Source organism: Excalfactoria chinensis, chromosome 3 (genome assembly GCF_039878825.1).
Source record: "Excalfactoria chinensis isolate bCotChi1 chromosome 3, bCotChi1.hap2, whole genome shotgun sequence".
Classification (NCBI taxonomy): domain Eukaryota; kingdom Metazoa; phylum Chordata; class Aves; order Galliformes; family Phasianidae; genus Excalfactoria; species Excalfactoria chinensis.
The window spans coordinates 97,092,783-97,110,399 of record NC_092827.1 but is presented as its reverse complement, the minus strand read 5'-3'; the positions used below and the strand labels follow the sequence as shown (position 1 = coordinate 97,110,399).

Here is a 17,617-nt window from a genome sequence, read left to right as displayed (position 1 = left end):
GCAGTCTTTAGTTCTTACGTGTTATTCCATTACAAATACTACAGCTACGCTTGCACCATGCTATTGCTAATGAGGTATGTACCAAATCAAAGGGTGCCATCAAGTGGTTGCAGCACACTAACAGCATTATGCAAAGCTAGCGCTCTACAAGGGGCTTCACTGGGACGTGCTACTGAAGGCGGATTCAACTCTGCCTTTATTTAAAGCTTTCAGGAGAATTCAGTCACCGAAAGGCTGATCCTACATCATTCATTTCCTTCCTTTTAAATTCCAAGGCTCAGACAAGCAGCCGGAAGGAGACATCTGGCTTCACTGTGAGCGTCAGTGGGCACCAGGACAGTCCTGGCCACTGTGTGCTCGGCATCTCATTGGTGCGCACCCAGGGACAAGTTAAAAGCCTTCCAGCCAGCACTGAACCAAAAAGAGTGCTGCAGAGTGGGCATATCTCAGCAGGCCACCACAGAAGAGAGAACAATTACTTGTGCTACCACCTTCGGGTTTCAAACCTGACTGTATATCTGTTGATCTGTGTTCATACTGTACTTGAAGATAATGCGAGAGGTTCCCTGCAAGAGTGCTGGTTAGTATCTCTGACACCACTCAGCAACAGCAAGTGAAGTTCACTTGAAAGACAGTGCTGACACTGGTACTCGACCCAACATAAATTACTAGCCTTCCCAGATGAAATACTCCATAGCCAAAACCCATTTCATCTTTAACCCCTTTTTTCTAATACACACACTGTATATCAAAGCTTTAGACCACAGCCCATGACCCCAACAACTCTCCTCTGTCTGGCAGGAAAATACAAAATCCAAGCAAACAACCAACATGAAATTGTGATTCACATGCAACTGGCGGAGACAGGCATCATTCATTTCTACAAGGGCTTGGCTGAAAAGTATGAAATGCAGCAGTTATGATCACCCCAGCACAACCTCTAACTACAAGGATGCAACTTTAAGCACAGTTTTCCTGCAGTAGTGACAGAGACGGCACTACGGAAATGCTCAAGATGAAATCTGAGACCAAGACTCTTCTCATCCCCTCAAAATCCAGCAGCTATGTCCCTACATCTGCTCTGCTTACAAAGCTTGCTGCCAGCTCAGGCAACCATTCATAACTTGGGATACCTACCACAGCCACTCTTAGGAAGTACGTGCTTATGATGCCCATGTGTTAAGACCAATAACGCATTTTCATCAACTGCAAGGCAATGCTCACATGTGGTAAACCAAAGACAACTGGAATTTGTAACGCACAAAGAAGTCAGCCCTTAAAACTGCCCATGTTCTCCCTCACTGCCAGATTTCAAACTTCACACGTTCCCCTTCACACTTGGCTCCTTTCGTAGGCCTGCCAACCTCCTGATCCTGCAACACAGAACATTCACAGGAATTCCATGTGCAAAATTCTAGATGCTTAACCAGAGCTAGGAGAAACAAAAGCAATTTAAAGGTTGAAGAACAAACCGAAAAGATGCTAAGCCATTTCCTCAAGTATTTCCTAATATGTAAGAGTTACAGAAATAAAAAATAAAGAGCTCGGCTTCCATGAAGTAGCAGAGTTGCTTCATCCAAAGGGAAGACTTCAAAGAAGGAATGTAGAGGGTAGTTATGGAGCAGGCTGCATTAAAACCAGAACTACAAGTACTTGACTAAATCCATCTGAAACACCCAAATGGCTCCATAGATCTCAAATATCCACTTACCCTTTCTCTACAGCGTCCACACTAGTTATTTATGCAGCCCATTTAATACCTTAAATACTTCCTAATAAGCAAGTCTCTTTGGTTGTAAGATATAATTAATGTTATATAACATTAATTATAAGCAATTATAGTGAAGATTTATACCGATGATACATGGAACAAGAAGCACATATACTTTACACTAATTCTTCGTTGACAGATTTTTAGAGTTATTTCTCAAATAGCCCATTTCATCCTTTCGTTGTCAAATATACAGATAAAATCCTCCCACACTCATTATGCTCCTTCCTACAGCTGCTCCTGAAAGCCTGCACCTGCTGCCTCTGTCTTTCAGGGCTTTGGCACTACTTCTTTAAGTGTATTCCACTTTGGGCCACTGACTACTCTCTCTGCCGCTGCCTTCCCTGCCGCCCATGTTACCTGACCATACATTCTCCCACAGACTTACCTTTCAATTGCAAACAATGGCTCTTTATGCACCAATGCTAGTCGTGTCAATAACTCTTCACAGAACTTTCAACATTGCTTCTGAAAACTAAAAAGTGTATTTATTTATAGGAGGCAAAGCTCTCAAAGTCAGACCTGACAGCTTCCTATTTCAGACCGCACCACTGGGTATTAGCACAAACTTAGAGCTTCACGACCTCCTCTTTGTTCTCAGTTCTGGTCTACAGGAAACGTACCAGAAGCAGAGCTGCTGCAATTTAAAAGCACAAAGGAACATCCAATTGTATCACCACCTTCAGGCTTTAAATTAAGCATACTTGGTATGTTATTTGGTATTACTTTTCAAGCCACTGTTAAATGTAAGAAACACGACTCAAGTATAAACCACAGTGCTCAGAATAGCAAGTGTTGAGCTCAGGGTTGCAGCACAACGAGCCACAAATTCTGCAGAACTTCAGTTTCATCTTACATTTACTTATGTTCATATGTGGAATCACAGAACAACAGCAAACTATTCAATGCCATTTCATTCACAGCTTTTTCCGGACTAGATGTCCAGTTGCCACCAGATCCAAGCTAAATCAGAACTTCATTTATGCTGCCAGTTGAACTTCAAGAAGCCACATAACCAACTATAGATAACTCAGAACAGTGAGGAAGGAGAACTGCCCATGAAAAGGCAATGTGATGGTGCAAAGTCAACTTACAATTAGGGATATGTTGAGAGGGAGGAAAAAGAACACCGGAATGGAATGGCATCAATTTAGCTATGGAGATCAATTCATCTCCATCATATTGAACTCTATTAAGACAGCTAAAAACCAAAGATTAGAAGCTGAAGGCAGCACCAAGTGCTATTACACTACTGTTAGTTTACCTAATAGCAAAGGTTTCCAGGAACCCAGAACTCTTATTTTTCTGTCTGCTAGCTTCTGTTCTGCCGGTGGACACTGTTTTCAAATAACATGGCCTGGGTTAAATTGCACTCCTTGCATGTACAACACCATCCATCACTTAACACAGAGCTGCACTTTACACAATCGTGGGTATTTAAATTATTTTTTGACACATATTTCTGTACTTCAAGCACATGCAATTGCTAAGTATTATCTCAAATCAACCAACACATTCAGTAGGACTCCCGGTTATCTTGCCTTTGAAGGTGACTTACGTCAAAAACATTTTACATTAAACGCATTGCCACCCTTCCATTTTCCACACTGAATATTCCATATTACATGGCTGCAATGTATGCTGTTCCAACACGGTACAGCTCCTGGGTCAAAAATGAGATTTACCCATCGTAATGTTGCCCCAGACGGTGGCATTTTGAATAATAATATTCTGAACTGCATCAAGAGCAAACGCATACCCATGACTGTATGTAAATGTGAAAACACGCTCAAATGCATAAAAACAGACAGGAGTGGCAAGCTGAACAAGCTTAAAAGCAAATACTTTTCTATTAAAAGGCAAGTTGGCCAGTTCAGCTTATGTCTAGAGTATGATTAGAACCCCACTGTAAAACAATTACCAAGACACTATTCTGTATTTGATGTCTGAAAGAGAAAGGACCTCATGCAGACTCCGTGTGCACCGGCAAGTGTATTTTACTGCTGATTTTCTATGAATAAACATATGCTAAGAGTGGCTGAAACACACTGCTGGTTTTAAACATGCTTAATGTAGTATTAGGGGTTCATTTCCAAAGCTGTCTGCCTTGTTTATCAGCTCCCTCCCTCCAGCTGGCAAAGAATACCACTGATAGCAACTCTGATCAGCTGCCTGGTGCAGTACTGTCAGCTACAGGAGACGCATACTACTAGCAAAGAAAGAAAGAAAGAAAGAATTTAAACAAAATGCTTCCAGCAATTTAGAAAACAGTTGCACTTTACTACTGCGAATCAATAATAACCATACAAATTATATGTCATCAAACTCATTCCATTGTAAATATTATGGTGTACAGCACTTACTGAGCTTGAAAACCAGAGTGTAATACTTGGGCTGCTCTCTGTGCAACTCCCAACATCCTCCTGTTTGTACCTTCCATTTGTGAGACCCTATAGGGTAAATGTAGTGCAAACACTGGAAGATTGCTTCTCACTTACTAGAAAATTTTCAAGTGAAAAGCTGCACTACGCTTTTAAAAACCGCTTTTGATTCCATAGGCAAATATATCTAATACAGCTCAATTCAACGTAATTAGTAACACTGTGCTCTTCATCATCTTTATCAACAACATAGTGGCATCAAGTGCACCCTCAGCTAGTTTGCTGATGACAACAGGCTTGAAAAGGCCCAGGCAAACCTAATGAAGTTCAAACAAGGCCAAATGCAGAGTGTTGCCCTTGGGTTGGGGCAACCCCAGATATGCTTACAGACTGAGAGAAGAACTCACTGAGAACAGAGCTGCAGAGAAGGACTTAGGAGTCCTGGTGGATGAAAAGCTGGACGAGAGCAGCAGTGCACATTTGCAGCCCAGAAGGTCAACAGCAGCAGGGTGAGTGAGTGAGGGGACTGTCCCCCTCTGCTCTGCCCTCAGAGCCACATCTGGAGTAGTTCATCCAGTGCTGGAGCCCCCAGCACAATAAATATGTGGAGCTGTTAGAGTGGCTTCAGAAGAGGGCCACAAAGATGCTCAGAGGGCTGAAGTACCTCTGCCATAAAGACAGGATGAGCTTGTTTAGCTTGGAGCAGAGAATACCCTGAAGAGAACTCACTGCACTCACTCCAGTACTTAAAAGGAGCTTATAATCAGGAGGAAGACTGGTCTGATTGTGAGAGGACAAGGGGGAATGTTTTTAAACAATGAAGCCCGCTCACTATTATATGATTACATTGGCTCAAACAATATCAGAGTCAGATGGCGGTGATATGGCACTAGAGGCTAAACCTTCCCCACTACAGCCCCATTGCATTTTGTTGACATGCGACAGATGGCAACAGAGGGGCAGCCTGACAAAATGGTGTTTGATGCAAAAGTGCAGATGGAACAAAGGGTGGAACAGAATTCCTCCACACAGGAATAATGTTCCCTACTGCCATTCATGGCTGTGTGATGTGTTTCAGCAGTGACAACAGTGGCTCACCTCTGTGGGTATAGGATTTCTAAGCACAGCATGCAGGCTCTTGCTCATCACTAGTGAAAATGCATAGCCGATGGTGGTGACTATACTAAAAAATAAGTGTTTTGTAGCCAAGAATTTGCTCTATTAAATAGTGTCATTGTACCCTTTGTACTTCGCTCCAAATTATTTGCACTTTCAATGCAACCTACTTAAATGAGGCCCAAGGCAATTCCTCTTTACTCAGTATGGCCCAGGCAAGCCAAAAAGTTGGACAACAGTGGAAAAGGTTCTTTACTCAGAGGTTGGTGAGGCCCTGGCACTGCTGCCCAGAGAGCTGCTAGTGCCCCATCCCTGAAGGTGCCCAAGACCAGGTTGGATGGATGGGCCCTGGGCAGCCTAAGCTGCTGGGGGGCAGCCCTGCCCATGGCACAGGATTGAACTTGATGGTCTTTAAGGTCCTTTCCAGTCTTTAAGGTCCCTAAACCAGTGTAGAATTCTATGACTGCAACAGAAAGATTATTTAAAGGACAGGTTTGGCAACACATTTCATGTGGGCTATATGGATCAAGTAATAAAAAGGAAATTTTCCTGACTATATTTGAAAAAATGCCGTATAAAGGTGTAGGACTTAATACATACCCGCATTCTATACTCTATTTTAATGACTCGAGATAAATCAGATACTAAGAGCGTAAAAAGTGAATTAGAAAGTTAAAAGTTCTTTCAACAAATCATCTAAAATTCTCATTTAGATAAGATTTTTGTCATCCCGCAGCTCTGGTTTAATAGATTAGTGCGTACTAATGATAAAAAGGATTAGTGGCTCTCCTAATTTCAGGCAATCCAGATCTGTTTTAGTTTTGACAGACCTAACATCATCACGGCTTCATTGACACAGTATGTCACACCCAGCAGGCTCCACGGGGGGGAACTCAGGGGCTGCAGCAGATCAGGATCCAAGGAGCTCACACAGCGCTGCCGCAGCAATGCCTGAGTCAAAGCAACAACGTCGGCGTCTCCTCTCTGCACACACTGCCGCCTTTCAGTGGGGATCACATCCCTATGCCCATCCTCACACATTGCTCACTTAACACTTGCACTAAATACAAGTGTTCTACAGCGTTCGGTACAACACTTCTCCAACAGAACTGCTATTCATGAAGCGTGAAATCCTCATCCTTTATCTTCTGTAATTCCCCAAGGAGGTGCCCGGCCAAAAATGGTGCCCAGTAGGGTCGGTGCAGATGGGTAGGAGGCTCATCAGCTGCAGGTCATCCATCACCAGGATGTCCCTGTGCAGAAGGGGGCTCACGTCTCGCTCCCTGCAGCTCCCTGAGGTCAGCCACAATTGCACATAAATGCTGCTCCCTGCTCTGCACAAGAGATGTGCCATTTTTACTGAAAGAAGGAAGATCAGGTCTCCAAACTATGAAGCACATAAGATACCTCCTGCCCTGTTTCCTCCATGGAAGGTCCACTGTTCAATCAAGACAAAAGCTGCAACCAATTTTGCTCCAAAAACCTTACCTTGTAGATTTCTGAACTACATGCTAAATATTTAACATAAGCACAAACTCTAACATGATTCCCTATCTTTCCCTATTACTATCTTTCTGATTCCCTATCAAATTTAAAGCACAGCAAGTGTGTGATGGCTGACAAAGCAGCATTTAATTCATAGCTACATCTAGACCGGAATATCCAGCCTAATTTACACAGACAAGACAGTCACAGTTCACGTAATCACATAGAGCAGAATATGACAGGGGAATTAAAGGACCAGAAAAGCATGTCTGAACCACAAGCTTCCTACTCTAAATGTATTAAATGCATGCATTTAATTCTAAAGCCTAATCTAGTTCTTTCTTATTTTAAGCCAAAAATTTATTTCAAGCAGAAAGTACTGAACAAAACGTTATACATTTTTTTTTGATCACTTGAAAAATAAATATACGAAATAGCCAATTCAGATTTAAACTCTCACATGCTACAGAGATGCACTAGAAGAGATAGCCAAGCAATGAACATCTTATTCCACATGCCAGTCTTTTTTTTTTCCTCGGGTTCTTTTCCCAAACCAAGGTGCCAGTACTCAGAATGTCAGCTGACTGCACTACACTACACTGGCATTCACCTCTCAACAGTCAGTGCCACAAACAGGTGACAGCCCTTGCACCTAGGCTCATGCTTTTATTCCAATGTAAAGTAAACCCCGCTTTTGCAAAGTCAGAATCAAAGAATCATAGAATCACAAGGTTGGAAAGGACCTACAAGATCATCTAGTCCAACCGTCCTCCCTTTACCATACCTACAGAAAACCACTAACCCATATCTCCTAGCTCCCTATCCAGACACCCCTTGAACACTGCCAGGGATGGCGACTCCACCACCTCCCTGGGCAGCCATTCCAGTGCCTGACCACACTCTGAGAGAAAAAGTTCCTTCTTATGTCCAGTCTAAGCCTCATCTGGTACAACTTGTGGCCATTTCCTCGGGTCCTGTTTGTTGCCTGGCAGAAGAGGCCAAACCCCTCCTCATCACAACCTCCCTTCAGGAAGTTGTAGAGTGCAGTGAGGTCTCCCCTGAGCCTCCTCTTCTTCAGGCTGAACAATCCCAGCTCCCTGAGCCGCTCCTCATAAGGCCTGTGCTCCAGATACCTCACAAGTTTTGCTGCCCTTCTCTGGACACGTTCCAGGGCCTCAATGTCTTTCTTGTAGTGAGGAGCCCAAAACTGAACACAGTATTCAAGATGCAGCCTCACCAGAGCTGAGTACAAAGGGATGATCACCTCTTTGCTCCTGCTGGCCACACTATTTCTTATACAGGCCACGATGCTGTTGGCCTTCTTGGCCACCTGGGCACACTGTTGGCTCATGTTCAGCTGAGCATCGACCAGCACCCCCAGGTCCCTTTCCTCTTCACAGTCATCCAGCCACTCAGCCCCAAGCCTATAGTGCTGCATGGGGTTATTGTGGCCAAAGTGCAGGACCCGGCACTTGGCCTTGTTGAACCTCATCCCATTAACCTCAGCCCAGCAATCCAACCTATCCAGATCCCTCTGGAGGGCCTCCCTACCCTTGGGCAGATCAACACCACCTCCCAGCTTGGAGTCATCTGCAAACATACTTAGCGTGCACTCAATTCCCTCATCCAGGTCATCAATGAAGATGTTAAACAAGATGGGCCCTAGAACCGACCCCTGGGGGACACCACTTGTAATGGGTCGCCAGCCGGACTAACTGCACATTACTGGACGTTACTGCAGCACCGCTGCCGTCTTGAAGGAAATGAAAAACTTGGACTGAAAGCCTGATTTTACCCAACCTCATTACAAGTTAATTATGGTACAAATTCAGATGAGCTGGTATTTCTTGAAAAGCCTTATTTGGAAAATAATATATTCAAAACCGCAACAGATACAAACTCGCTTCTTGCTCCCTGAGACTGACAAGAAACTTGGCTTGTGCTGATTCAAACAACTCAAGCAGAAAACATTGCAAAAAGGGGAGACGGAGAATGACAGATCAAGCCTGCAGAGGCACACTGGCAAACTGCTTTTCTCTGCTTCTTATGGACAGCATCCACCTCCTCTTATGCACGGCTTCTGTTTCCTCTCATGGCTGAAAAACAGCAGTTTGATTACTGGTTGAAAAACAGCACTTTGAGTAACTCGCTGAGGAGGGAGCGTGATCATGATCAGCAGAGACACTTGCTGAAGTTTCCCAAATCCTGTAGAACACCAAACTGTGCAGACAGGATGGGGTTGCCGCCCTGAGAAAGGTCTGGGATCAACAGGACTATACTGAAGTACCCGCACACATTTACCTTTCACTGACACATCACCCACAGCTTATGGCTCCCAACTCAAGACCATTCTGTATCTAAGCTGTGGTGAAAGCTCTGCTTTCCCTCTTTCTTTCTCCTCCTCTCTTTCCCCCCAACCAGCTTTTACTCATTTTTCTTCAGTAGCCATCACTTCAACTTGCCTTAAAGTAGTTGGAAGGAAACAGCACCTGTGCCAAAGTGCCCACTTGCATGTAATGCCTATTAACTGCTGTTACAAAGTTGCCTAATTTTGCCCGTAAGTAGCCGATTAACTGTTGTTAGAAAGCTCACCTTATTTGCTCCTGTGAGTCGCTGTGTGACTCCAGCACTCCTGTGACCCTGCTGAGCAGAGTGCCCTTGTCAGGGGATTCCAGAGATTCACCTTGCAACCCACAGAGTGGGATGAGACACTTGCTAACACCTCACATTATTGCATTGCATCTCAATCACGTTTAAGTCTAAGAAAAGATTCACTTCTATAATCCATCTGCCAGCACTCTCTTTCCTATTACTCTCCCATTACTTATCATCTTCATGTATTTGTTTCTAAAGCTAATGGATGGGCATTTCAGTAGAGGAAGTAATATCTCCAAAGCTCTGAATGATGTAACACGCTTTAGAGCACTCGACGTGAAAAATAATCATAAGCAATCACAGCACAGAATTTCTGGAGAAACCATCCGTAACAGTGAGGTTGTTCTAATCGAGTGAAACTAGTTTAGGTCAAGTTCTCCTCAACTCTTCTTAATGCATCTTTCATTTCAAGGCTTTGCTCACATGTGGGGATGGTTCAGGAATCTTGGTGAGCTGGTGGGATAGAGCTCCTAAAGCTACTGAAGAGCAGCAAAGAGAGAGACCTCATCTTTCAGTTTAAACTTAGAGTTCTGTAGCAGTTTGCTGCTGTCAGCCTACAGCAAACCACTGGTTTCCTTTAGTATAGCAGCCTAGCTGGACACATTACTACAGGGTAAACCACTTCAAGTACCTTTATTGGTCAAGGTATGCCAAAATAATGAGAAGCTGGACTGCCTCTCATAGAATGAAATAAACTTGAGATCCTACAGACCCATCTGACTCAACAGGCTGGCATCTAAATTAGGGAAACATCGGTATTAAGTTTGATGCTCTTCACTATTCATCATCTTGATGTTCAAACAGGCACTACTGAAAAACAGCAGCCTAAGAAGATTTCAGAGAACAGCAGAAGCATCTCTAGAAAAGACAGATGTACAAAGTGAGTTCGGTGCACCAACAGCTTGGAAATTCAAGGCAGTACTTCACCATGAAGGTGCTGACATGCTGGCCCCTGATGGCAGTGGGTTGTGACAGCATGGAAGGATGCAGAACCTATGCAAACAGATAATGCTAAGGATCTGCTAACATGATAAAGGGAAACACATTATCACACTACTGTGAAAGGAGAAAGAAGTGAGCCTCCAGACACACAAAGCAGAAGCTGTTCTCCATATGCAAAACTGGTACAACAAGAAATAGCATCCCTGATCTGTACTGCTGGAGATTTTGGTAGGACAGTTCCCTGCCATGAAAGCAAGGAAGCAGTGAAACAGACTGTCTGGAGGCACTGCAGAGCACCCATCCTAAATGGCTTTCCAGAAACAACTCAGGCAATTGTTTGCCTGAAACAGTGCTGCAGGGAAGAGCAGGTGAGGCTGCCTCCAAACCTAGTTGAATCAGGGAGAAAAGCTTCAGAAAGCAAACAACAATACCAACAAGCATAACATGCCATTTTTCTTCACTTATCTGCAAGACAAGGTACAAAAACTTGTTGGCTTGTTTGTTTTTAAACAGAAAGCCAGAAAAGTTTCATAGACCAAATCTTTGCATATGCTAAAATGCCCTCAGGAGTAATGAGAGGGAAAATCACTTACTAGATTGTCAAACTAATGCCAGTCTGTAAGAGTATGAGAGCCTATTATCTCTTCAGGGGATGAAGAAGTGTTAGTCTTAGCTATGCAATTCTCCAACTTTCAACAGGCAACGTGAATATCATTATTCAGAAGAACAAAACCAATGCAGCTCAACAGTCTCATCAAGAAGAGTCGGATAACCAACTATAGAGAGAGTGGCTAAACAAAGATGGAATTAGAGACAGGAAAGCTCTCTATGTATATACAAAGAACATGGCTGTGAAGGGGAGAAAGACATGGAAGAGGCTGAGAGAAGCAGAATATTGATGTTTAAATAATAAGAAGCCTTGCTATGAACAAATTATTTATGGATTAGATACACAGTTGATGCTGAAGTAAATGCACATACAGAATGGCCAAGACATTAAAAACACAGTTAAAAAAAACCCTACAATAAAGAGCACGACGGATCACAAGTGATATATATACAGGACTAAAAATAATGGGAAAACACAAATTCCCTCCTTCACTTTCTTTTCCATCACAGTCAGCTTGCACAAACTGCCACACCTCGCTGCTGTTTGGAAACAGCATCATCCCAAATCACCTTGTTCTGAATTGGGCAGTGTCTGCTAACAGACCTCCAGCTCGAGCTGCTGATCTGCTGGTGGAGCCACACTGAAATGTTACAAAATCACTTTGATCGCTGACTTGCGAGAATAACAAAAAGCTCAAAATACACCCTTTTAGAGTTCATGTTGTTCCATAAAGAAGGAACGTCCATAAACTTTTTAGGCCTCAGCATTTTGTATTCTTAGTGTTGCTAAGAAAGAAGGAAGGGAAACTGCAGACCCTGAGGGTGGAGAACTTATCTGGAGAAAAAGGAAATGCCCCAAAGGACTGTAAATGTCTGCGTTTCCTGAAGGTGACCCGTCACTGTCAGAGTCAATGACAAATACGTTCCTTTATAAACAGATAAACGATCTGTTAAGCCTGAAAGCGATAAATGGCAACAATGAAGGGAGAGAGGAGATTCGTCTCCTGTCCCTCCGGCTGTCAAATTTTGGAGCAGTGGCTGTTTTGTACTCCAAAATGTCAGCCAGCACTTGCATCGTTCGTTCCTCGCTCAAACCCAGGAACATCTTTCCATCCACCACCAGGTGGAGCTGTTACTCTTGGAAAAGACTTCCTCCGCTATTTCAAGTGCGTTTGCCGACAAGATCTTGTCGGCGGTGCCTACAGATTTCTGCAGGGTGAAAAAGAAAACAAAAAAGACAAATACACTAAAAAAGCAACCAGCTTTATAGTTGCTTTTGCTCTCCATTTCTGCAGTAGAACTATTAATTATTTCTGACAGCAATTAAGATTAATGGCTTTAATTTGACAAGAAGTGTGTACCGGTGTTTACCAGTTAACGTGGGATGAACCAACATCATAATTGTGGTTGTAAAGAATGTCTGTATACAACAACAGATGGCTCCATAACTGACACATCCAGGAGATTCTTATATCTGTTTCAGCAGAGGTCGTGTTTCAGGGCACAGCAACCCAAGCAGAACCCCTCATGCTTGCAAATGTCACCACCAACTAACTCAAAGATCTGAGGCACCAAGGGAACGCGGGGTGCAGGAGATGTCCACTCACCACCTCCATACATCACCCAACGACACGTGCAAAAGCAATGTGCTACTAAGCAGAACGTGAAGCCTACGCGCCCTCTGTTAACTTCTGGAGGAAAAAAGAGTGAGATCTGTTGCAACGTCACAGGAAACCCAACTATACCCAGAGGGGTTAGCTGAAAAATATGCTGTCATTGTTCATCCAGAGCAACCTGTCCAGTGACAATCGGTGATGGACACTTCCCTGATTAAAATAAACTCAGTGAGATAGAAAAGGAAACTCCAGGAAACAGTAACCACGCTGGGTTTTGTGTTCATCGAGTCCCATAAGTGAAAATAGAAACATGACATTTAAAAACACAGTCTGAACTGCACCTTGCTTTCAGCCCTTTAAAATGCTCAGTCAATGGCAAACTAAATAGAACTCAGCTTTGGAGACCTAAACCACTTCTAATATCAACAGCAAAAGAAAGCAGCTGTCATTTAGGAGGAAAAAAAGTAGTAACTGACAAATGTCATTGCTTTTCCATATGTCAGTACACCTCAGTACTCCAGCAGTGGCATTACTGCAACTCCATAGATAAGTAATGTTTTTTTAAAGCTATGTAAATAATAAAAATTAAATCACGTTATGGAGGAACAGATGAGAAACAAACTATATTAATGAGAGAGAAACACGTCTTAACAGTGCAGTCCTTTAAGATGCATTTCAAACAACTGCAAAGGAATCTCCAGGTAAAGCAGCTGCCCCACTTGGCAGCCTTGGGCAGCCCCAGAGTGGGAGCTGCTGGCCAAGGAAGGGGATGGAAAGGAAAAAAGCAGTTCATGAAGCGCTGGCTCCACGGAACATGAAGCCGGCTGTTTGGCAGAGTGCTGTCTGCACAGCCCTGAGGAGTGCAGCTCTCTGGGAAGCTCTAGCAGCTCACAGCTCCTCCTGGGCCAAGCTGCATAGCAGCCACCTTTCTGCGTTTCACTGTGCACACAAGGCAGGGATCCAGGAGAGCAGAGGCACATCGCGCTTCTCCTGCTCTTTTCTTAGGTTCCACCTCTCCACCCTGCCTCAGTTTTTTCATCTACAAAACACAGATGACGAAAGCTGAAGAGCGGCACTCAAAACAGAGAGGGGAGGGCTGCAGCTCAACAAGTACAGATGTCACAGCCCAGCTCTGGCTTCTTTACTCCCCAGCTCACAGAAAAATAATGTGTCATAACCCATAAAACCCATGAGTCATAATCCAGCTCTAACTTGTTTTCTCCATTGCTCATAGCCAAATAATGCAAGGAAGACTGATGCTTACAGGGAAAGAATGTAAGTAGCGTAGCATAGTCCTTCTCTCTCCTGTACTTTAGTCAGGACGTAGTGACAGGTATTGCTATTACTTATTACTACAGAACAAAGTTCTACCATGTCTCAGCAGCTCAGATTTTACTCAAGCCTTTTCCAGCACTTGGACTCCCTTTCATTATTAATTATCAAGTCTTACACACATTAAAAACAAAAACATAACATTGCGACTTACGTTCTCTATGACAAACGTCCATTCTTTGTCTTCAAACTCTTCAGCATGAGGATCCTAGGAAAACAAACCAGAGAATTTAAGTCTAAAAATAATCCGGGGTGCAAGAAATTGTACTTCAGCCAAGATTTTTGTATACTCATAGAGATATTCTTACCTTCTGGTGAAGATAGAGGGAAATATTTTAGCTAGGACTAGACTTCTATGGATGTCAATGAGATGAGAAAGAAGTTGGTGTATGCCTGCCAGTAAAGATTTAGTAATGCTTCCTACAGACACACACACAAGGTTCATCCTGATACAGGCCCGTAATTCCACTTCCCCTCAACCCATGTAAATACTAATAATAGTGGATTTCTTTAATTCTTATCTTATGCCTTTGAAATACATACAAGAAACCTATATCTTGCAGGTCACAGTGGAGGAAGCCCACTGCTCCTACTTGGCATGTAACCTCCTTGTGCCCACAGCATGAAGGAAACTCAAAGTCACAGCTTCAGCAGAGCACCTCATTGCACTGCAAGTTATTTAAACACCTGCCCTTACTTCACAGTGTTCCTATTACATTACACACAAGGAATAAGAACCATTTTCACCATAAAGGAAGACACAATGAGTTTCCTAGATTCAGCATTCATTTCCAATGCCATGAGTTTTCAATCCAGTGCTGTAGTCTATATAGTGTGCTTGTCTGAAACTAAGATAATGGTAGAAACAGGAAATCATCTCCTTTGTGCCCTTACCAAGGATCCTACCTTACTAAATAAATAAATAAATAGAAAGGCTTCAGTCATTAATTTATCACCCAGCTGAAACAACTGTAACCAAGTACCTCCTATTTCTCTTGAAAGGAACATAGTTATAAGCCTTTTTCCATGACACAAAGGCTAATTTTGCTATACCTCAATTTTATCCTATTATTTCCAGCTATAGGAAAGCCCCCCTCCCCCCCCAACTACTCCTTTGCCTCTGACAGCCACATGTCACAGATACCTGCAGATAAATCTCACCTCCCCATCACCGGTGCTTGCCTTCATTGCACGTGCTGAGATCCTTCCGTACCCACAGCATTTTCTTGCTGTTATCTGAAGCCCATCTGTGACACTACACCAACTCTATTTTGCTGCTCTAAGTCAAAACAGTGGATTGAGATATTCCACGACTGCTTTGTTTATCTCCGGCAGGCCCATCTTCCAGAATGCTACAAGCCTCACACTCGATCACTACAGCCTTATCTGAGGATCACCGTATCCGAGTCTTTGCCTCAACCATCCGCTGATTCCCTTAGCTTTGCTTCCAAGTCAGACATGCCAGCACACTGCTGCTGACAGAATCCAAACACTATGAACACAAATAAATCTTCAGAGATATTATGGGAAAAAAAAACCCAACACGGCATCATTTTAGAACAATGTACACAGTTATAAACACGAGCTGATGTCATCACGCATCCATCACATTAAACAACACCACTTTGCGGCATCCTGCATTACGTAAACAAAGTGCACGATACCCACTGCCCTCCTGTACCCTGCATCAGTTCTAAAGATACCATTATCTGTAATCCAGCTATTAAATACTTATCACTTTCATGAGTTAACCTTGGGCAACTAACTTTTTGTTTAATTGCTTCCTCTGATACGGCATAAAATGACATAATGAGATGTAATAGGATCATTATAATCACGTTCTGTTTAATATGCTACTCCTTAATATGTGACTAAACTCTTCAATAATTCCTCTTGCTCCATTTCTTTCAGAGCTGCCCTAAACACTTTTCATGCACGCTGACAAGTGTCCCTAAAATTCAGATGACGTGAAATATGCTAAGAGACAGACATTCTGCACACACCATTCGGATATCTGGGTATTTTTTTCCATACGTATGTATCCATTTTAAGAGTTATAGCTCTTCCTGGTCTTAAACTGACTCAGAAGCAGAAAGCCCCACATAAGCTTAGACAGATGTGCCTCAGCATTTTGTCACAAGAGGCACATGGGTGGTTTCACTGTTCCTGCCAACATGCTATTGTTACAAAGCAGAGCAGCACGCACTGCTTTATTTCTAGCTAACTTCTACCTTTATTACATGGTTGGCATCAGCAGAGACTTCTACACGTAAAATTACAGCTGTATCAGTTCCTATTGTAACCACCACCTCACCCTTTGGGCTAACCCTGCCCTGTACAGTCTCTATATAAAGGGACATTCCTGTGAATCTGGTCAGTCCTGTGTCTTAGTTTGGATCTGCAGAGGATAAATACCAATACAAAGCATAGCACATACTCACTGCCTATTGTATGGCTAACCCATACTCTCCATTCAGCTGTCACATAAAACTCAGATGGTGAACTTAGCAAACTGATATTCTAGGACTGTATGGATGACCGTTTTTCAAGAAGAATGGAGCTGCAATGCAAAGACAAGCCCCAGTAGTATTAACTATAGCAGCCCATGAAATTTTCACCATATGGAAGTCCTCCAGGATAACACTGCCCACAAAGCCCCACATCACCTGCAAGCAGACAACTGAAGATGTGCGGCTGGAAACACCTGAGGACAAGAATTACAAACATTCCTCATTCTCAAGCACCCTCCTGAAAGCAAACACTAAGGAAGGCTGCCTTAAAGGCTCAAGGAACTGTCAGCTGCTAACATCCTTCTGAGCCTCAAGCTCTCTCTTACCATCACAACCCCATTGACACAAAAGGAACACAAGTCAGCCAGAGCCAAGCATCTTACTGACAGTACTCTATCAGTGCTCTGCAAATGCACTATACCCCCATCCAACATTCATTGAGGTTATATTGTGAATTGAAAACTGCCATTAGGTAAATGGACGGAAAGACTGGTCATTTCCCCTCCTGTGACTGCATTAAAATGAAGGAAAAAAAATCATCACTTTTAGTATCAAGTGATCAGCCCATATTCCTGTTTTCCCTTGTGTGTGCATTCATCTCTCAGTAAGATATTCCTCTTCAGAATCTTTAAAAGTAGTTTTGGAGCTTTCTGTTTTATTTACTTATTTATGTTCTGGCAAGTAGATTGGCTTAGTGTTCAAAACCATCGCTCGGGTAGGAAGTCAGTAGGAACTGCGTTAAGGATAACACACCACATCACACCTCTGCAGTGAGTACCTCAGAAGACTGAAGGAAGTTTACCCAGTCCAGTTGTTTCTATTTAAAATCAGAATATCTTGAGTTGGAAGGGACCCATACAGACCATCAAGTCCAACTCCTGGCTCCATGGAGGACCACCCAAAAATCAGAACATGTGTCTGAGAACATCGTCCAGATGCCTCTTGAACCCTGGCAGCTTGGTGCCATGACCATCACACTGCCCTGTGGAGCCTGACCACCCTCTCAGTGAAGAACCTTTTCTGGTAATAAGAAGCAAAAGAAGGCACCACAGACACAGAACTGCTCCTTCCTGATCAGCAGATGGAGCACAGGGGAAAAACCTCCTGGCTGTTAACATCTGCAGCATTCTTCCTTCCTTCCCCGTGCCTCCTCCCTAAGCTTTCCAGGCTTTTGATGCCTGTCTGTCCATTATATCACTT

At 43.3% G+C, this 17,617-nt stretch overlaps 1 protein-coding gene across 6 annotated transcripts in view; it reads right to left on the bottom strand.

Annotated features, from left to right (window-relative positions):
* Positions 1–17,617, bottom strand: part of EHBP1 (EH domain binding protein 1) — a 192,445-nt gene that overhangs the window by 137,572 nt on the left and 37,256 nt on the right. For all 6 annotated transcript variants that reach the window (XM_072331630.1, XM_072331631.1, XM_072331633.1 and 3 more), the window contains one exon: positions 14,062–14,115. In XM_072331630.1, the coding sequence (XP_072187731.1) occupies positions 14,062–14,115 (54 nt within the window). The remainder of the gene's footprint in view (positions 1–14,061; positions 14,116–17,617) is intronic.